This window comes from Zootoca vivipara, chromosome 10 (assembly GCF_965207765.1).
Source record: "Zootoca vivipara chromosome 10, rZooViv2.hap1.1, whole genome shotgun sequence".
NCBI classification, from domain to species: domain Eukaryota; kingdom Metazoa; phylum Chordata; class Lepidosauria; order Squamata; family Lacertidae; genus Zootoca; species Zootoca vivipara.
This window is the reverse complement of record NC_142593.1, coordinates 59,382,794-59,404,731: the sequence shown is the minus strand read 5'-3', so window position 1 is coordinate 59,404,731 and position 21,938 is coordinate 59,382,794. Positions and strand designations below refer to the sequence as shown.

The window sequence follows — 21,938 nt, the reverse complement described above, 5'->3', positions numbered from 1 at the left end:
GTCACCTGTATTAATTTCAAGTTGTTCTTTCGATAGCGGTTTGTCATTAGCATAAAAATCTTGGGAGTCTGAAGAAGTCTCTCTCTCTCTCTCTCTCTCGCTCTCTCTCTCTCTCTCTCTCTCTCTCTCTCTCTCTCTCTCTCTCTCTCTCTCTCTATCTCATGAAAGGATAATATCACACAAACCAAAAATCAAGATGTTATTTCTGCAACATATAATGAAAAATAATAAAAATATTCAAGGGAAAAAGAAGGGAAAGAATGTGGTGGACTGGCCACAGTGTCACAACGTCAAATACTTGCAGAAGATGATAGGAATTAGGGGGACCAACACAGTTCCATGCTTGCATGAATAAGATCAGATTTTCTCAAGACATAGCAGCAGAAAAGCAAGAAAAGCTCTCAGACCTGGGGGAATTAATCAGTACACAACACACCCAAAATATGGGTAAAGCGAAAGTGTGGGTGATCCCTAACTGGCACCCTCTTTGAGGCTCCCACCTGGAAGTACCCTAAGACCCCAGTACTCCACTGGGAATGACTTCCAAATAACCGTGATTACAATTGCACCCTCCGACCCTGAATTGACTCGGGTCAGCAGAATTTGGGTTCAAGAAAGACAGAAATCTGTTCCAGACAGCGCTGGCTGGTCCTTAACTTTCCCAATCTCTACGTTCTGGGCTTTGCTGTATTGACAACATTTCAGCTGCCTCCTTTCCTGGGTAATAATAACATGAGTAACGGTGCTGAGTAATCCGCCAGTGCATGGAGCAGGCAAGCACAGCAGATGTTGTGCAACCCTCCATATTGTATGCCGCAGGATGGGTGACGAATGGTGGTTTCCCTGCATGTCTTCACTGTAGTGATTAACGCACGCAACACCTCTTGTGCCACTTAATCTAGTTTGGGCTAGAAGAGGGTGAGTCACCCAGCTCAGAGTTGCCCCAAGAGAGGCAGATTGCACTGAGTCAGGCCAATGAAAGCGGCAGCGTCTCTGCTCCTGGCAACCTAGGCAGGTTCCAGCATGTGAATGTGGCACATAGCTTCTCGAAGAACTGGTCCATGCACCACTGGATTACGGTGTAGTGCATTTCTCTGCGCTTGTGGAACTCACTGCCACAAGGTATGGTGATGCCTACTAGCTTTCAGATAATGGGAAACAAATGGACACAGTAACTTCTGACACATGTTAGAGCCTATGGATAAAGGCATCTTCCGCCTCAGTTTCTGTAGAGCTATCTAAATTGTGCACCTAGCTTTGATGAACCCCAGAATTCGATGCACTCCAGGGAGCAAAGACCACCTTAAATGTTCAAGTCAATCATTCTCTAAGCCCACATTTTCTAAAGAATTCATTTTTTTAAATGTTGAAGTGTTTGTGGTTTTACAGCGTGACATTTCAGAGGAACTGCAGATTCAGCCGTATTGGGCTCCCGTGGTTGGGAGCAGGGTTTGAATAAGAGGAGATTTGTTTGTGACCACAGCTTGGGAGAAAGGTATTCGTATTTTAAACTAATTGTTATTCAGTAGCACAGGGGTCAGCAAACTTTTTCAGCAGGGGGCCGGTCCACTGTCTCTCAGACCTTGTGGGGGGCCAGACTATATTTTGAAAAAAATATATGAATGAGTTCCTATGCCCCACAAATAACCAGAGATGCACTTTAAATAAAAGAACATATTCTACTCATGTAAAAACATGCTGATTCCTGAACCGTCCGCGGGCCGGATTTAGAAGGCGATTGGGCTGCATCCGGCCCCCGGGCCTTAGTTTGGGGACCCCTGCAGTAGCAGGTGGTGTGGTGGGAGCTGTCACTCACCTAGCCTCCTATTGGTTACATGCAGGGGTGCCAGCTATGTGCAGCTGGGTGGGCAAGACCCCCCCAATTCCCCCCCAATATTCCACAGCTGGGAGGGCCCGCAGCCACGATGGGCTCTGTTGGGCCCTCCTGCAGTCACAACAGTAGAGAAAGGCTGGACTAAATGGATGCTTTTTGGGATCTGAAATCCTTCTTACATTCAGGTCCTCAAGCAAGTTTACGTACATGCGCAGCAGATGCGTATTAAATGTGCATCAAGGTCTGCACTGCAAGGTGATGCCCTCACTTGCTTCAGGAAGAACCTTCTGAAGGCAAGAGCCTATTGACAGCGGAACAGTCTTCCTCGGGAGGTGGTGGGCTCGTCTTCACTGAAGGTTTTTAAGCAGAGGTTGGGTGGCCACCTGCCATGGATGACCTGGTTGAGATTCCTGCATTGGAGTTGGGCCGGATGACCCTTCCAGCTCTACAATTCTATGAATTCATAGGTGCTCAGCAAAGTCAGGACCAACTTGCTGCTGTTTTGCATGTTGCTGATTTACATGTTGCATGTTACATGTTTGCATGTTGCTGAGCCACAGATGTCTTGGTCTGGATCGGGCCCTTAGTGAGTCAGAACTGGAGGCACCCAAGCACTGGATGCGTAACGGACAACTGCCAAACTCCTTGAATGATCGTTCTCTGTGTAATTTCGTGGCTCAGTGCCACCTATGGGTCAGCAGCCAAAACAGAAAGCACACCTCTGTTGGGTAACAAAACATTCCTTCTTCTCCTGTCTTTTGCTCATCTCAACAAATCGTTTGAGACTCTCAGCAGCTCTGAGAAATTCCAGCCTCAAAAAGAGAAAAGGCACCACAATCCCAAATCTGAGACTGGAAGTAGATGATCTGGAAAGGGCACACTGAGCTCTAAGACCCATGCCGAAAGCCAACGCCCTTCCACAAGACATCATCATGTGCTTTGTCTGCTACAAAATGAAAGAGGAAATATGGAACAACCAACCTCCGATATGGAGAAAACTCCATCCAGGCCTTTCAGGATTTATCACAAGAGACCCTAAACCGAAGAGGAAACCTACAACTTCCCATGTATCCAATGTCTTCAATGAGCAGGAATCAAGTACCAATGGGGCTTCCCCTTTCGCCTCATTGTAACAACTGACACCACACAGCCCACCACACGGCCACTGACATACCTAAAGCCCTGCAACTACTGGAGAACATCAGACTTAACTTAACCCTCCACCAGAATGGCAACAATCAGACCCACCGAACGACAACCAAGATGAAAATACTGTACAGTGAACAATTGGATGACAGTCATAGAATCATAGAATCATAGAGTTGGAAGAGACCACAGGGGCCATCCAGTCCAACCCCCTGCCAAGCAGAAAACACCATCAAAGCATTCCTGACAGATGGCTGTCAAGCCTCTGCTTAAAGACCTCCAAAGAAGGAGACTCCACCACACTCCTTGGCAGCAAACAGTCAACAGGAGAAAGAAGAAACAACAGAATAGACATGACAATGCAAACCAAGACAGTCAAGGACCACTCACAGAACTGCCCCACCAAACACCCCTGCAACATTAACTACTGGTGAATGAAGCACCCAGAAACCACCTCGAACCAATGGACTGGTGAACCTCCCCCCTTTTTTTCTTTCCTCTCGCCCCTTGCTATCCACAGAGACCCCTCCCACAACAACACCAGCCCACATGACACTCACCGTTGCCACCCGTCCCACCCCACCCCTCCATAGACCAACCAAGGCGTCAATCTTCCATTCTCTCCAACTCCAAACAACAACTCATCCCCCCCCAACCACACACACCCCTCGCTCTGATGACTATACACAAAATATAAACACACAAACAAAAATAGAGCCCACCCCCCCAACCTCTCCGTCCCCAGGGATGTAGCAAGGGGGGTGCGTTGGGGCCGTCCACCCCGTCTGCCACCCTGGAGGGGGGTGACACTCAGCGCGCCCCCCTGCGACTCCCAAGCCGAGCCCCACCACCCAGTAAAAAGCCTCGCTTGGCGACTGGCTGCTCGCTCACTTGCTTGGCCGGCACACACTTTGCTTGTTCCTGCTCAGGCAGAGGCGAGGAGCGGGCCAGGAAGGGGCATCAGCGGCGCCGGCTGACGCCCCTCCATGGCCCACCCCTCACCTCTGCCAGAGCAGGAACAAGCAAAGCGCACAGAGCAGGTGAGCAAGCAAGCTGTGGAGCCCGGTAAAAGCCTCGCTCTGCAGCTTGCTCGCTCACCTGCTCGGCACGTGCTTTGCTTCTTCCCGCTTGGGCGGAGGTGAGGGACGGGCCAGAGAGGGGCATCAGACTTCTAGCCAGAGACCATCAGAAGTCCTGCATGGGTCTTGAACCCGGAATTTTGGAAGCAGAGCCCATGACACTAGCTCCTTGCAGCGACATGGCAGTTCCATGGTAGATCACCTGCTTTGCTTGCTGAATGTCTCAGGTTCATTCCCCAGGATCTCCAAGCAGGGATGGGAACGTCCCTTGTCTAAAAGCCAGCCCTGTTGACTTGTCAGACTTGGTAATTTCCTATGGTGAGAACATAACTAGGAATCTGTTGCAGAGGCCAGAGATTGCAGCTGAGGCTCCCTGTCCTCTTATCCCAGAAATATGGAAACCTGCTTCCAGCGGAGTACATGCACAGAGAAGTTCTTTTTAATTAACCATCATGTTCTGGTACAGTCAAACTTCGGTTGTCAAACATAATCCGTTCTGGAAGCCCGTTCGGCTTCTGAAATGTTCAACAACCAAAGTGCGGCTTCCGATTGGTTGCAAAAGCTTTCTCCATTCAGCGGAAGCCATGTTGGATGTTCAGCTTCCGAAAAATGTTTGAAAACCGGAGCATTTACATCCGTGTTTTTGGCATTCGGGAGCCAAAAGGTTCCAAACGAAGGTTTGACTGTATTCAAAAGAGGCTCTGGGTCATAGTCTCAGCTCAAATTATACAGAAAATAGCCAGGGGTTTAAGTTTCTGTTTCCTTCCTCTCTTTTTACATTGCTGTGCAACATCTTTAGAAATGACCTGGATGAAGGGGATGCTCATCAAATCTGCAGATGACACCAAACTGGGAGGGGTAGCTAATGCCACAGAAGACAGATTCGGGGTTCAAAATGACCTTAATGGATTGGTGAACTGGGCCTAAACTAACAAAATGAATTTCAACAGTGACAAAATTGAGGTTCTACACTTAGAACCAGCGGCTCGAATATAAGATGAGAGGCATCTGGCTTGCCAATAGCACATGTGGAAAGGATCGAGGGGTTTTGGTGGACCACAAGCTAAACATAAGCCAACAGTGTGATGCAGCAGCAAAAAAAGCTAATGCTATTCTAGGCTCCATCAACAGAAGTATAGTGTCCAGATCAAGGGAAGTAATAGTACCTTGGTCAGACCTCACCTGTAGTACTGTGTCCAATTCTGGGCACCACAATTTAAGAAGGATGTTGACAAGCTGGAATGTGTCTACAATTCTATGATTCTATGATTCTTTGATTAACTTGCACCCTCGTGAATCTGGGTTGTGATCCTGAACACTAAGGAAGATGACGCAGTCCTTTGAAAATGTGCCAGGCAGAAGGAGATATCTACCTGGAGCTACTGAACATTTGAAGCAGAACTTCTCCAAAGAACGGAGCAAAAATTATTTATCCTGCCATGGAACAGGCAATAGAATTGTATTACTGAAGACTTGGAAGGGACACAAAGGTAAGGTTAGCAGATGTCCCCGTTTCCCGGGGACAGTCCCCGGATTTACAAATCAGTCCCCACACAAAATCCATTGAAGTTGAAAATTGTCCCCGGATTCATTGAAAAAATCTGGTAACCATACACAAAGGGCCATCTAGTTCAACCTCCTGCAAGGCAGAGATCACAGCTAAGGAACCCCCAACAGCATTCTGCTGTCAAACCGCTCTGACAATCTGGAAGTTCTTCCTAACATTTCGTCAGAATCTCCTTTGTTGCCTTTAACCCATTGGTTTGGGTCCAACCCTTGGAAGCAACAGAAAACAGGCTTGCTCCATCTTCCATATGACAGCCCTTTAGATATTTGAAGATGGCTGTTGTGTCAACTATCTCCTCCTCTCCAGGATAAACATACCCAGCTCCTTCAACCAAGCTCCTAAATCAGGCTTCCCCAAACTGCGGCCCTCCAGATGTTTTGGACTACAATTCCCATCATCCCTGAACACTGGTCCTGTTAGCTAGGGATCATGGGAGTTGTAGGCCAAAACATCTGGAGGGCTGCAGTTTGGGGATGCCTGTCCTAAGTCTTGGATTCCAGACCCTTCAACACCTTGATCTCCCTCCTCTGCACACCTTCCAGCTTGTCAATATCCTTCTTAAATTGTGGTGCCCGGAACTGGACACAGGACTCCAGGTGGGGTCTGAACAAGACAGAATAGAGCGGTGCTACTATTGCTTCCCTTGATCTGGAGGGCGCCAGGTTGGCAAATGATGCAGTGCCACTGGTGGAATGAGTCAAATCAGATGGGTTGTGGTTTTAACTGCACATGAGTAATACTACTGTACTGGAGGGGGTGGAGCAGAGGAACTAGCAAAACCGCCCACTCGGTCTTACGCTGTCAAGAAGGAAAAAAGGAAGAAGGGGTGGGAGAAATTGCACTTGAAGATAAGTTGGTGAGGGTGGAGTTTCTCAGGGAAGGTGTGTCCAGGATTTCTCTCCCTTTCTGCACGTTTATAAGGCGAGGCAGGTCTGCTCAAGAGCTACAGAGAGACAAGCTTGGAGAGCTGAGAGGGACACTTGCTCACCTTGACACAGAAAGCGGAGAAGGGACAAGGCAGAGACCATGGGACGGCAGAAGGACCTCCTCTCAGCCATCGGCTTGAGGCTGCGGATCAGGAATAGACTTGTCCGTCAGGCCCTGGCTGAGTGTCTGGGAACCTTGATCTTGGTGGTAAGTGGAATTTGGGGGAGCAATGGGCTCGGGAGATAAGAGAAGTTTTGGATTTATTGTATTGCACAGACGTAAGAGCCCAGATTCAGCTTCTCAGAAAAATTGCGGGATAGTTTGTTGAGTGGTGATTCTGTGTGATCCTCAGTGGATAAAAAGGGTTGAGCAGAAAACTTGGTCCTGGAAGACCCTCTTGCTTCTGCACAACTGCTTTTAATGAACTGCTTTTAATGGGATGTTTAGCAACAGAAATTCCCCTTTCCTTGTGTCCTGGTGGAGGGGGGTGTCTTCAGAAGCTAGGGCGGAATTGGAAATAAAACACTTTCAAAGATCAAAATGTCTTGGAACAGGAAAGGTTTTGAGTTACACAGAATGGCAGCAAAGAGTCTTGAAGCGTTCTGTGTAACCTGAAAGCCTGCATGTTCACACAGCCAGCCAAATTGACTCGTCCAAAAGACAGAACAGCAGGCAAGTTTGCATTTTTTTACGATGTACCCTGTAATCTCTCCCCTCGGCACCTCCAGCCCATGAATTCACAAGCAGAATTCTACAGCTAATATTCATAGGAGCAATGTCTCTTTCCCCCCAATAGCCTTGTAAGGTATGCCCTCCTCATAAAATCCCGTTTCACAGATTGGGAACTGAGTCTAAGTGACTTTGCCAACCTGGTGCCCTCCAAAGGTTTTGGACTACAACTGTAACCAGCACAGAGTTCGAAACAACTGGAGGTTGGTAGAGGCAGTTTTAGGTGTGCACTTAAACTGTGAAAGTGAGAAATGAAGAAATAAACTACAGTTCCTCGCATTCTTGGGAGGGGGGGAAGTGAAACACAGAATATATATGGGTTGTTTTGGTTTTTTTTAAAAAAACAAACTTCTCCTTTTAAGTTTGCCGCTGTGAAAGAGGGAAATGCCATTGCAGCAATCACTCAGCAGTTTTTCAATGCAAAGGCTCCCCAAGACTCTGGGCATCTGCACCTGGGAGCTGTTGCTTAGCTGCATCCCTGCTTTAAAATCATAAAATATCAGAGAAGTGGCTTCCAGATGACCTGCTCCTTATGCATTCCTCCTGATTTGCTTGCCCAAAGCCTGCTGGGTGGGGAGGTGATACGGTGCAGCCGTTGACGGAGCATTTGTTCTGAAATGTTTGCAGGTGCTACTGAAGGAATTTTTTTTAGTTTGCAGGGAGGTTAGACATTGTTGCATTAAGTGAGCGTCATCCTGTACTTTCCAGCGCATTTTCCTCCCTTCCCTTCCCTTGTCTCCAAAAACCTTACCTTTTGTGGGAATTGGACTTGTTTTGCTCAAATGGCACAACATTAATTTGCTGGCAGGCAACCCACCTGAAAAGAGGGGCAGCCTGGAATTGTCTAGAGATGGGGATTCTGTAGAAATAGGTTGTCTGAAGGACCCCGATGTGTGTGGGTTGTGTGGTCAGTGCTGTTGGCTTTCCCTGTCGGGTGTGGTGAGTGTGTGTCACTTGCCATTGTTGACACAAACGTTCACAATATCATAGCCCCAGTTGACTGCTTTGCCTCTCCCCTGGGAATGTGAGATCAGTCTGAATGAATGGCTTTTACTTTGGAAGAAGGGGTAGCTGGTCTAAGAATGCCCTACCTTGCTGCTGGTACCTTGGCACTTAACTGTTCAATTTATAGAAGGTCCAACATCGAGGAAGTTCCCCAATTGAACTCCTGGGATCTCTAGGGAGGGCTAGAAGACATCTGAAATACTGGAGGAGCTGCTCCCCATTTCAGCATCAAATTCCAGCTCCCTCTGTCCTCACCCTCCAAAGTGCTGGAGGGTTGTCATGCTCACCAAGCTGTGATGCATAGCTCATTCCAAAAGCTGGAGAGAGATTCCCAGCTATCAGGACCCTGCCATTCGCCCCCATCAGCCAGCTCCCACCAGCCACCGGGTATTATTCGTTAACAAGCCATCCTGCACAGGGATGTCTGGCCAGAAGCGCTAAGAATAAAATTATCTTCTATCTACTACCCCTGGGCTGAATTCCTGAAGGCCAGAGGTCTCTGGCTGTTGTAGCATAATTCCGTGGCAGCCCCCCTGTCGTTTCACTGCAACCTGACTATACCTTTTCCATCTTCTAGCTTCTAGCTTCCTATTTTTCAATCCAATTGACAGCTCCCTCCTACCCCTCCCATTTTAGCCATCTATTACCGGCTGCAATCAATTTTCATCAGGGACCAGCTCTCACTACTGTACTGTACTGCACTGAGTGTCTTGTTGGAAACCCAGCCAGATGGGTGGGGTAGAAATAATAAATTATTATTATTATTATTATTAAAGGGTAAAGGGTAAAGGGACAAGGGACTCCTGACCATTAGGTCCAGTCGTGACCGACTCTGGCGTTACGGTGCTCATCTCGCGTTATTGGCCGAGGGAGCCAGCATACAGCTTCCAGGTCATGTGGCCAGCATGACAAAGCCGCTTCTGGTGAACCAGAGCAGCACACGGAAACGCCGTTTACCTTCCCGCCGGAGCGCTACCTATTTATCTACTTGCACTTTGACGTGCTTTCGAACTGCTAGGTGGGCAGGAGCTGGGACCAAGCAATGGGAGCTCACCCCGTTGCGGGGATTCGAACCGCTGACCTTCTGATCAGCAAGCCCAAGAGGCTCAGTGGTTTAGACCACAGCGCCACCCGCGTCCCATTATTATTATTATTATTATTATTATTATTATTATTATTATTATTACACCCATGCAAATCCGCCATCATATACATGGCAATTTACTGGATAACTTAAAAAAAAACCCCAAGCAGGCAGGCCCCTGCCCCGCAAAGATTACAATTTAAAGTTTCACAGTAATGTGGGATCAGACATGGGGAACGAGAAGGATGGTAAAGGCAAGGGTAACTAATGATTTCATGGGAAGCCTTTAAAATGGCATTAAAGAGAGAAGTCACTGTGTATAATTTCTCTATATGTATGCCCAGGCTTCAGAGGGAATGTGAGGAGATGTCTATTTAGAGATCCTTCAGAGGGCTGGGAACGAGGAAGCGTTTTCAAAGTGCCCCGAAGAGCATCTGATCCGTTCCCAAGTTCAGCTTTTGTGGCAGAATGCCAGAGAAGCCCTTATAATTATAGGATTTAACTGAGCGAAAACCAGAGCTGTAAATTTAATTGATTAGAGCGCAATCCAAACCATGTCTCCTTAGAAGTAAATCCCTTTGAATTCAACAGCGGGGTTTACTTCCAGGTCAATGGGGTTAGGACCACAGCCTTAGCTGGTTACATTAATCAGTATTAGGAAGACCTCTTGATGATGGACTGAAAAGACACCTGGATGAATTAGCCAAAAGATTCCCCTTCATAAGGTATTGTTTTAAATGTAAATATTTATTCTAAAATTGCATTATTTTAAATGCAAGTGTTTATTAGGATGCATGAAAATGTGCGCAAATTTAATGATTAGACTTGGTCCAACCCAAGGCAGTTTACTCTGAAGTAAACCCTCTGGGCTGAGCTGGAGCTCCTTCCAGGGCTGGAGCCTTTTATACTTTGGGCCAAAGTTCCTCCTCTTCCTCTGGGGGCCCAGCTTGGTGGGGCTGAGGAGCAGGAGGGGGAAAGAGGCTGGCCGTGGGGTGTGGCGCCCTGGGCCAAGCAGGAGGCCCCCCCTATAGCTGCTTCTCTCGAGGAGCCACCAGCCCCAGCTTCTCCCAAGCAGAAGGACCAGGCACTGAGCACACAGCCCAGGAGACGCCCTGGAAGCTCACAGTCCGAGAGCCATTTGCAGGGGCAAAACACACCCCACAGACCTCATGTGGCATTTAGACCCATTGCGCAGATGAAGGCGCAATGGGAGCCATAAGGGAAATCTCTTGGATGATGCAAACCCAGAGCTCCCCTCAACGAGCCCCAGAAAGGGGGAGTCTATGATTGGCAGGGCGCTGGGGGAAGAGGGGCTGGAATCTGGCTTGAAAGAGCGGGGCAGTGGTTTGTAGGGAACTGGGCTAGACAGGAGGCAAGAGTCGGAGGCAGGGGAAGCTTCCGAGCTGGAGGAAGAGGAGGAAGAAGCAGGACAGGCAAGGGAAGGGCCAGGGGCTTCTCCTCCTGCTGCTGCTGCATCTCAGTCTCTCAGAATCAGGAGGGGATGGAACAGGGAAGAGCAAAACAAGGATTATGGGGGGTAATTATCCTTGCAATTTCCACCCAGAGACGGAGAGAAAGGGCTTCACTCGCAGTTTGTCTCAATACCTGTCTCTCGCTCTGGCATGGATTGTAGTGAGAACTTCAGCTTTTTCTGCAGTGAGAACATTCACTCCTGTACGCCTTAGGGAATTCCTGCTTCTCAGAAAATGTTTCCATCAGTGCCAGGTTTAAGAAATTAATCTCAACACGCCCTGCAATCATTCAAGATCCATATCACACCTTCATTAGAGCAAAGGAAGCCTGCAAAAGCCTCCAGGTGAAACAGTCCCGTCCCCCCGCCCACCCTCTGGATGCTCCAGGGATTTGCTTTCAACAGGGAAACGGCTTCCTTCAGCGTGTTTTTAAATGAGTAATAATATACAGTATTAGGAGTGTGGAGCTACAGGGAGATGAACTTTAACAGGGACTAGTAGGCTCGTAAACATCTGCACAAGAGGCAGTAACTGTTGGGCAAGGTCTCTCTACCTGGAGGGCTTGTTATCTACCTGCTGGTACACACCCATCCGGCTCGGCAGGGCGGGGCGGGGCAGTTGAGCACACAGTAGCCCCAATAAAGCGGGACCCAAACCCCTGGAAGGAAAGAGAGAGTAGCAACTTCAAGAGTGCCATAATAAACTTGCAAAACAGCACATTGCAAAAGCCGCCTTGTTTCGTGAGGCCAAACCAGAGTGTTACACACACACAACTTGCAATTGTCACCTTCTGCTGTGATCCTGACCTGGATGCAACTCGCTGGATATTTGCATCAATAAGAAAGTTATAGAATCACAGATTTGTAGAGTTGGAAGGGACCCTGAGGATCATCTAGTCCAACCCCCTGCAATGCAGGAATCCTAGCTGAAGAACCCTGGGACAGACGGGCCACCCAGCCTCTGTTTAAAATTGAATGTTTTTAAATGAACCCACCACCTTCCAAGTGGGTCAGTTCACTGTCCAACGTCCCTTGCCACCAGAACGTTTTTCTCAATGTTCAATTGAAATCTCCTTCCTTGTCATTTGAATCCATTGTTGGGGCAGCTGCTGTGCCTGCATGGGAACACCAATGCAGCTCTCTGCAGGAGTTGCTGTGCTGAGTTGCAACTGCATGGGTACAGCACTTATGCATCAGTAGAACTGATGATATTGCACCTCTCTGAGGGTCCTGTGCTGTGCAGCTGATCTCTAACCTCTTCTCCCCTCAAATCTTGGGGTGCTGGCCTGTTTGCATTTTCCAGGTGCCCCGCTTTGTTCTCTGGTGGCGAACACATTCCGCTTCTGAGCCAGATGCAGGGATAAAGTCCTGCCTGGAAGTCGCTTCTTAATCCGCCCCTCTCTTTTCCTGCCTTTGCTGAAGTGGTCCAGATCTTTTGTAGTGACATCTGGAAGAAAGTTTTTTTTTTAAGGCGGGGAGAGTTCAAAGGGGGAAGGCAAACATCTGGGATTTCCCTTCCCACCCAAGCTGCTTGTCGTTAAGACAGTGATCTGACGGTGGCTTCCTAACACAGAGGAAGTTGGAGTCAGTGATGCTTCCGAATGCCGGTTTCTGGAAACCACAAGAGGGGAGATTGAGCTCTTGTGCTTGGGTCCGGCTTGCAGATTGCCCACAGCCATCTGGTTGGCTACCGTTGGAACAGGATACTATTGGCCTCATCTAGAAGGGTCTCCTTGTGTTCTTATGATTTATTCCAGACTTGCTTATACTCATACCATTTGAACTTTTTACAGTGATCACAGAGCAGAGATTTGCAAAGAGAGAGATAAGTTTTCTCCCCTCAATTTAGTCCCCAGATCTGATGCACTCCACCCTCCTGGTTGTCACCAGACCCTCCACCTGTCCTGATTTTCCAAAGACAATCTCAGAATCACAGAAGCCATCCCTGTTTGTCATTTGGTCCCAGGAAGTCCTGCTTTCCGGTGCCCCTATTTTCACTGAAAAAATGTTGGGGGGATATGGAATAGGACGTCCCTCTTTTTCCTGGAGAAATGTTGGAGAGGATGCTATTGGCCCCAGCCAGCCTGGCCACAGGAGCGGTAATCAAATACTCCTGGAGGGCACCAGGTTGGGGAAGATTGCATTGTGCAGGTGGCAGGCTTTGAAGGTTTTTCTTCCAACCAGTCCTCTTCCAAATGTTAAAGAAACTCACAGTTGCGCTCAAATTTGCTTACTTTAAAAGAGATTTTCTTTTAACCAATCCGAAAAGGTTTGCACTTCTGTTCACTTGCACCGAGGCCCCACCTCCTGAAAAGACTTGAGCAACAGAGCAGCACAGAGGAACACAGGAAGCTGCCTTCTTCTGAATTGTGCCACCTAGCTCAGCATTGTCTGCTCTGATTGGTGCCAGTTATCTGGGCTTTGGGGCAAGGTTTTTCTCCCAGGCCTCTTTGGAGAAGCCAGGGTTTAAGCCTGCGACCATCCACATGCAAGGAAGATGCTCTGCCGCTGAAGGATGGCCTTCTCCGGCTGCAACACACTAGCCGCCAGCAGAGATTTGCAGAATGTGTGCTGCCTGCAGCCGTCACCTGTGGCAAGCAAAGCCCTCTTGGTTCCAGGGCGCCAGCTTTTTAAACTTTAAGGCGAACTGATCCCCTACCTCCTCCTCTCAGTTTGCGTGAAGGAATCTGGTCACTAGGAGCTCAGAACCTCTGTTCCTTTAAATGTCAGCCTTCAGTGTTTTTATCTGGGCGTTTGTGATGGATTGCCTAGCTGACTGATTTTGGCAGGTCGGATTAGCTGGTATTTGCTGCTGTTTAGGCACTGCAACAAAGGAGAGCTGTGAACAGAGCAGGCTTGGCTGTTCTACAAAAGCTCTGGGGAAAGGCGGCAGCAAACACAGATGGATCTGCCCCATCGGGGGGCGCTCCCTTGGGCAGTCCTCCTGTCAGTCACCACGGAGGGCTCATCCACACTTGCATGTGGTTCATGTTTTATTCTCTTTGTCCTGACCGAGAGGTTTTTCCTTTGCCTTGCCACTTTCCCGGGGGAAACCTACCGTTTACTGCTGAATCAGAACAAATGGTAAATTGTGCTCTACCCCCGCAAATAGGTGGCACACAGTCTGGGGCGCCATTTAGACTTTGCACCCCAGGCTCCATAAATCTCTGAGCTGACCCCTACTCTGGGACATGAGTTTCCTGTGAACATTGGGCTCAGGAGGAAATAAGTTTCAAGAAATGCGGGGTTTTGTGGCCTGTCAGTCACGCTCCTTTTAATTTTCATCTCTCGCCCTCCACTGTGCGAGGCAGTTCTCCCATTCAAGGTCCCAGAGCCTTGAGATTTGACAAAAGCCTTGAGCAACTCCGACTGAGCCAGGTTTCATTGTTCAAAAGAATCCAGCTTTGAATCGGCTCCTGTTGTTGCTGTGGTTAAGGCTGGTTTGCAAAGGCTGCGTGCGCTTCATGCTTGGTCACCTTGACCTCCCTCGCAGGGAAGTTGTGACTCTGGGCGATAACATTCTTTCTGGGTTAGTTGAACATACACACCGCAGAGACTTTTGTGTGTGTGTGTTTGTCCAGTATTGATTCAGAGGCCATACGACAAAGTTCAAGGACAAATAACCCTTCAGAGGTTTTTGCGTATGCTACGACAAGGATCAGAAAGAGAGAGAGAGAGAGACAGAGAGAGAGAGAGAACACTTTTGTCTGTTTAAGGAAGGGGAGGAACCCTAATCATAAAGGCAAACAGACGACTAGCTTGCATAATGCACAAATAAAAGTTCTTTTCTGTAGGCCCGCTTATAAACTTCTCCATTGTGCTGTGCATACAGCGTACTTCAAAATTACTAAAGTCCACATTCTGTGCCAAGCTAGTCGAAACCGTGCAGCAAGAAATGTGGAATTCTGCAGCCTGTTACGGCTGGAGAAATTCAGCTCTGTTGCTTGGTTACTCTACTGTCCATCTTGAGATCTTTGGATTGGAAGCTTTGCTAATTTATATGGCATGTGTGCCAGTCAGATGGCCGGATCCTGTGTCTCAAATATCATGCTGATTCCTGTGTGCCCAGTGAATATATCTTTGTTTTATACCCAGCAGTCGATCCTGTTGTCGGCAGCTGTTGAAGCCCACCGGCCGTGTAGGTTGTGCAATAATGCGGCAGAATGATAATTCAGGCTGCAGTTATTGGATGTACTGTGTTTTTCCCCCCTGGTGCTTTCAGTGGGACTGAGGATGTGGTTATGTGACCACAGTTTCTCCTTTGCAGTTGGGATGCTTCCAAACTGTTGCTAATTTTGAAGGGGTTCAGCCACATAATAGCAGCAAATTCAGGTTATGCAATCGCAGTTGGTAGAGAGGTATTGTGCAACAAGTCCACTCCCCCCCCCCAAACCCGGACTTTTTGTGATAAGGAAAGTCATGGAGAAAATGCACTGGAAAGTGTGAGATGATGTTTGATGTTTGATGCAACATTGTCTAGCCTCCCTGAAAGCAGAGACTTTAAGCAGACCTTGTCTGATTTCCCCACGAACAAGTTAAAGTGAATGCTCAATACACAAGTGTCTGGAAGTTCCCTAGAATTATTGGATTTGTGAAGGTCTGCATGATTTTTGGCTCAGCAGATTAACACAAATGTTCTCCTATTTCTGAATTGTGATCTTTTGGAGTATATTTAAATCCATGTGGGAGATCAACTTCTCTTTTGGCACTTTTTGTAGTGCACAGATGCAAAAGAGGAATCTTGGTTTGGTTTTGATTTTTAATCTTTAGCCTGCCTTCATTCCAAGTTTACAAAAGTTGCGCTAGCCAGCAAACCATCAGCTAATTCAATAGACTGTCTTGCCTCACCTGCATGTTACAGGTGGGCTGTCCTTCCTTTATCATTTTTTTAAACACCACTTATAAGCATTTTAAAAAACTAAACAACAACAACAACTACGCAAATTCCCCAACGAAATCAGCACCAACGATTTACATTTTGTAAAACTGCTTCAGGACAGAAGGAATGAGTTAGTGACGTCACTGCTTCCAGCCAATCAGTGCTGTGCACAACCAGCTTCTGCTGTAAACACTCTGAACTGGGTTCTCCTGAGCTCAGTTTAGGATGGAAGGTTGAACACCTGAGAATGTGGCTAGTGAACATCTGCAGCACAATCACCTCTTAGAATGCCTGGGGAATAGAAAGGGAAATCACTGGGTGCCTTTCATAAAGTAAAGTTATACTTTGGTGCTGCTAGAGGATGCGATCCACCAAACTAGATTTGACCAGGATTTTTTCCCCCTCTTTTCAGGTGTTTGGTTGTGGTTCAGTGGCCCAGTCTATACTCAGCGGTGGAAAAAGTGGACAGTTCCTGACCATCAACCTGGCTTTTGGCTTTGCTGTGACTCTTGGAATTCTGATCGCTGGACAGATCTCTGGTATGTGCCTGAACTTTATGATAGGACACAGATTTGGCCACAGTTGACTAAGGACCTCCCATTGTGGAATTTAGGTCCGTCTGAATCTTACTGTCTGTAAGTAGGTATTCCCTGCGCCTCCCAGAAACTGAGAGCAGCACTTGAAGGCTGCAGCCTTAGGCTCACCTACTTGGGAGGAAACCTCACGGGATATGGGCTTAGCATGAATTTATCTTATTCTAAAGCAGACATGCACTTAAATTTAAGTTATGTGTGATGAGAGAACTCTTGCACAGTAGCTTACTTTGCATAATTGAGGCAAGGGTTTAAGTGGTTTAAATTAGACATAAATTAAACTTGCTCCAGCTTCACATTACCCTGAAACAAACTTGTCCTCTTTCCAAGAAGCAGCCTTTGCGTCAAGACTTTGACACGTGTAGTCATGTCACGAGAAGGATCCCTGATCCTTGGAGGGTTGCACAACCTATGAGATGTCTCCAGCTTAGCTGCCAAGTACCCCGTTTTTCACGGGAAACCCCCGGATTTCCTACCTGCCAGGGAGCCTCCATTTTGGGTACCGTTCTTCCCATGTGTGGGCACCGGAAATCGGGCAGAGCGGCACCGGAAGTCGCTTCTACGCATGCCCGGCAGCCATCTTGGTGGTGGCCGCATGGCGATGGCTGTCACCAAGATGGCTGCCGCCATGTGGCCACCACCAAGATGGCTGCCACCATGTGGCCACCACCAAGATGACTTCCGGTGCCGCTCTGCCCAATTTCCGGTGCCCACACATGGGAAGAGCGGCCCCGGAAGTTGCTTCTACTCAACCTTCGGTGCTGCGCCACTGCTGATCCCGCATTTTTCAGCGGGAGACTTGGCAGGTATGGTCCCCAGTAATATGAGCAGCCTTAGAACCATAGAATTGTACAGTTGGAAGGGTCACCGAGCTCAACTCCCTGCCATGCAAAGCCCTCTCCATCTTATGTGTGCCTGGAAACAAAACAATCACCCTAACCATGACATTTTTCCACAGGTGCCCATTTGAACCCTGCTGTCACCTTCGCCATGTGCCTTATGGCCCGGGAACCCTGGCTCAAGTTGCCTATTTATGCCTTAGCACAAACCATCGGGGCATTCCTAGGAGCGGGTATCGTCTACGGCTTGTATATTGGTAAGTGAGCAAGCGCATAGGTTGAGCATGTCTTCCTCAGCTTCTGGTACCTGACTTAGATCTGGAATGGCAATGGAGACTTGAAATTAACACAGTTCCTTCATAAGAATTTTAGGACATGGCAGGTTAATTCAGAGCAGGGATTATTTTGCATCATTTCTCCTCTGGTCTTGTGGGACTCCTCTTTCCTTTGGTGGGCAGACAAAGTGAATGGTGTTTAGATCTTGGCCCTGGGGGGAGAGAATAACCCTGTTCCACAGAATCTTACAAACCTCGACATTAGAATGAAGGAATCAAGAGCGGCTGCAACTGAGCTGAAGGAATACACATTGAGGTCCTGTTGCCTTTAATGTTGAGACTTGACTTTGCCTAGAGTTCCCCCAGTGGGATTCAGGGACCTGGTCTTCCAGGTACTGTTGGATTCCAACTCCTACTAACCCCAGCTAGCCTGACCAAGGGATGATGGGAGTTGTGGTCCAACAACCTCTTGGATGTGTGTGATTTTCCTAGTTTAAACATAGATTTTTTTTCAATAGCCAGCTTTGTTTCTTAAAAACGATTACGGTAATTAAAAAACACAACCCTTTGGGGGAGCACAGGATCCCCATCCACGCTGTATCCTATCTACTGATATACCCCCCCCCTCAAGAGTAAGACCATATATTTATGATATAAAGAAACTGGAAATGAGATCCCTGCTTTGTTTCCTTTTCTTCTAGATGCAATTTGGGATTTTGGTGGGGGCCAGCTATTAGTCACCGGTGAAAACGCCACTGCAGGGATATTTGCTACTTACCCTTCAAAGCACTTGACCCCCATCAATGGATTTTTTGACCAGGTAAGAATGGGAGGGTTTTTGTAAGGCATTCCAAGCCCCCAAAGCCCAAATGTTGTAAGAAATGCAACATGGAGACATTTTGAGTCAGAGGAAAACCAGATTCTCATCTCTTCCCCTTTACCTTCTCAGTTCATCGGCACAGCAGCCCTGCTCGTGTGCGTCTTGGCTATCGTGGACCCCCACAACAACCCAGTCCCCAAAGGACTGGAGGCTTTCACCGTTGGCTTCGTCATCCTGGTCATTGGAACATCCATGGGCTTCAACTCTGGCTATGCCGTCAACCCGGCTCGAGACTTTGGACCCCGTCTCTTCACTGCCATTGCCGGCTGGGGCTCAGACGTTTTTACGTAAGTGGGTTCCTTATGTGCCTTCACAGTGGATCATGGGCGGTCCTCCAGGTGTTGCTAGACTACAACTCCCACCATCCCTGGCCTTGCCCATGGTAGCTTAGGCACGTAGCAGCTCGATTCCAAGATCACCTGGAGAGCGGGTTCCTCATCCTTGCAGAAAAGGTCATCAACAGGACTTTGCTTGCATTTGTTTTTATTAAAATTTGCATTCGTGAACAAGGAGCTCATAATAATGAACTCTGGCCTGGGAGAAGGGAACTACTATACAACTACTATTGTTACAAAGGCTGGTGTTTTGGAGGTGCTGCCCTCCAGCAGTTTCAGACTCCAGCTCCGATCAGCCCCACCTAGCATAGCCAGCGGTCAAGGATGATGGGAGTTGTAGTCCACAACTTTGGGGAGGCACCTGAAACTGAAACACTTTAAGTGGGGTTTGGGGGTTTTTGTTTTTGTTTGTTTTTACTGGGACACACTGACAGCAACTGGAGACTTTTGTGGGTGGCTTTTGGACTTTGATCTGTCTTCCTAAAATTTGGAGGAGCCTTTAAGGATAGAAAGTTAGTGTCCGAGGCTCAATATCCCTGTCAAGACATAGTCCTGGTCTATGTGCCTAGGAAGGATCTGAGGACAATTTAATTGCAAGCAAGTCCTTGTGTGACCTCCTGAGAGATATTTTCGAGGTCGACACCATCCATGGAGTCTCACGTACCAGCTGTCATGGGGAGAGGGAGGAATCTGGGATCGTTCCATGGAGGATGGTTGAGTTAGAGGGATATTTCCCAATTTTTTGAAAATGGGAAGACATGAAGCTAAATTCCAGGTGTCCTTTGCATAGCTGCCAAGTCTCCCGTATTCCCCGGGAAATCCCCGTTTTTCCAGCTGTTCCTGTTTTTTTTGTCCCCCCCCCCCGGTTTATTCTGGCGCAGCGGCCATTTTGGAACTGGGCAAAGCAGCATCAAAAGTCACTTCTGAGCATGCTCCGCCCAGTTCCAAAATGGCAGCAGCGCTACTTCCGGTCTGCTACTTCCGGCCGGTCCCTTATTTCTCCGACAGCAACTTGGCAGGTATGGTCCTTTGACCTCAGGTCTACTTTTAGGAAAAAAACCTGAATTAATAACCTTGTGTTTGCCTCTCACAGGACTGGCAAGGGCTGGTGGTGGATCCCCATTGTGGCCCCTTTCCTCGGAGCCACGGCTGGCGTGCTGGTCTACCAGCTGATGATCGGTTGCCACGACGAACCGCCTCAGCACCACCTTCACCAACACGAATGCGATGAGGAGGAAGCCGTCAAGCTGTCCAAGGTGAAGCAGAGGGACAACGTTTGAGGCTCCCTGCAGAAGCGCGACCACCCCTTGGTGTGCCAATGGACTTTTTTTGTTACAAAAACCAACCAAAAAACCAAAAAAATAAACAAAGGACTGATAGAACCAAAAAGAAGAGAGCAAGAGGACACACAGTTAGGAATTTCTCCTCCAGACGCCCCCCCTTTTAACTTTGCCTCTGCTTTCCCCAATTGCTAGGACACCCTTGGTTCATTTGCTTTACAAAGTATGCTGTACGCTTGAGGATTTGGGGCCTCACTCTGGCTGCACTGGGGAATAGTGTTAAGGCCTTCGCAGCCAGAATCCTACTTTCCCCAAGTACCAACAGCTCCAAACCTCACTCTTGGCTCCCTGACACCCCCTTTGGGAAGATGCATGCAAACACATATTGACGTGGAAACACCTTTCTAAATAGTTTTGGGGTGAACGGGTGGGTTAGAGTTAGGAAGAGTATTATGCCATTGCTGCCTCTTCCTCCACAGGACAAATCTCTGAGGGCTGGTGTCATCTCCGCCAAGATGGGGTTATGGGCCTTGCCTGGCCAATCTTTGCCTCAGAACAAGCTATAGCAGAGGAAAGATTTCACGGGCAGGAGTGATTTCAAGCTCCTTTTAGGGATGGGCCCATGAGAAACCACTGCCTGGCATGTCAGCGGAATAAAAAAGACGAGGGGTTGGGGGAACCTGAGGGAAATGTTGATTTTTATAGGGTGCAAGGTTCATTACAGAGGCTCTTTGCCACATCAAGCTTTGTAAATATAAAGATGTAACGGCTTGTTATATTCTGTCACAGCATCCGGCTTTTGAAAAAAAGTGTGTGTGTGTGTGAGAGAGAGAGAGAGAGGATGTAAATTGAGTTCTTGCTTCATAAATGCCCCTTTACACGCATCCCTACGGTAGTTAGCGTGTATCCAGCTCCATTCATGCCGGCTACAATTCTACACGCTTGAAATCAAGAAGCATAAAAGCTCTTCACTCCTCTTGTGGTCTTTTATTGCGATAAACACTAATTCCACCCTAGGCACTCGATGCAGAAAATGTTGGGATAAAATGGTGCCCGGGAACAGTGCTGGATTCATGGCGGTGCCGGCAGTTTCCTTGCACAGGGAGCTGAGCCGAGAGGCTGCAAAACAACAATAAATGAATAAGAAATTATTGTGAAAATAAGAAATTGGGGTGTGGGGGCTGCCAAAGTCTGCCCCTGCCAGGAACCTGGAAAGCCACCTGATTGGTCCATCCGTCAGCTGTCTTCACTGATTGCCAGCCGCTTTCCAGGACACATTCCCAGCCTTAGCTGGAGATGCCAGGATTCGAACCTGATTCCTAAGTGACTACATGACACAGAGGATCCAAGATAGGAGACCTTCTCCATTTAGCAAAGCTGAGCGGTATTACCTGTTAGGACCGCTTTTGGGATGCTCAGATTTGCGCTTCCTCTCACCCTAACGCTGTCGTTTTGTTGCACGACTCCAATTTATAGGGCAACCAGGTGTTGCTACGTAGAATATTTTCAATTGTGCTCTTAAATAATGCACGGCATTCCTCGGATCGGAACATCGCCCCTCTTGGGGGAGGGGAATTCCTTCCTGTAGGGGAAGGTAAAAAACATCAGGCGTGCGTTTCCCGATTTGATGCATAGTTGCAGTCCGCCGTGTTGCTCCAATACAATTTGTAATGTCTACACCATTTGTAATGTATTTCCAATTTGTCTTTGTTTTTTTAATAAAAATAAATGCATATATAAATTGTCTAATTACAGTCTCCAGGGTTTCCTTTTTCTGTTGGTCAGTAACAAAAGCTGGTGGGAAATGGAAAAATAAATAAAAATGCCCAGCAGATTTAAACCAAAAAACCAAAAACCTGTGCTACTAGATCCCAGAGGTCTGGTGAGATTGACTGATCGACAGATAGATTGCTGCTTTCTTAGTGTTGCCATGTGTCCTCTTTTTCCAGGACACACCCTCTTTTTCGGGAGTAAAATTTCTGTCCAGGTGGATTTTTTAAATTGTCTCTGGCTTT

General features: G+C 47.9%; 1 protein-coding gene across 1 annotated transcript; it reads left to right on the top strand.

Moving 5' to 3' along the window:
- Positions 1–6,571: 6,571 nt before the first annotated feature.
- On the top strand, positions 6,572–21,672 carry LOC118077230 (aquaporin-3). The gene is made up of 6 exons (XM_035100735.3): positions 6,572–6,760; positions 16,134–16,260; positions 17,273–17,410; positions 18,130–18,248; positions 18,378–18,595; positions 19,737–21,672. Exons 1-6 carry the CDS (start codon positions 6,653–6,655, stop codon positions 19,921–19,923), a joined length of 897 nt encoding a protein of 298 aa, XP_034956626.3. The 5' UTR covers positions 6,572–6,652; the 3' UTR covers positions 19,924–21,672.
- Positions 21,673–21,938: the final 266 nt, after the last annotated feature.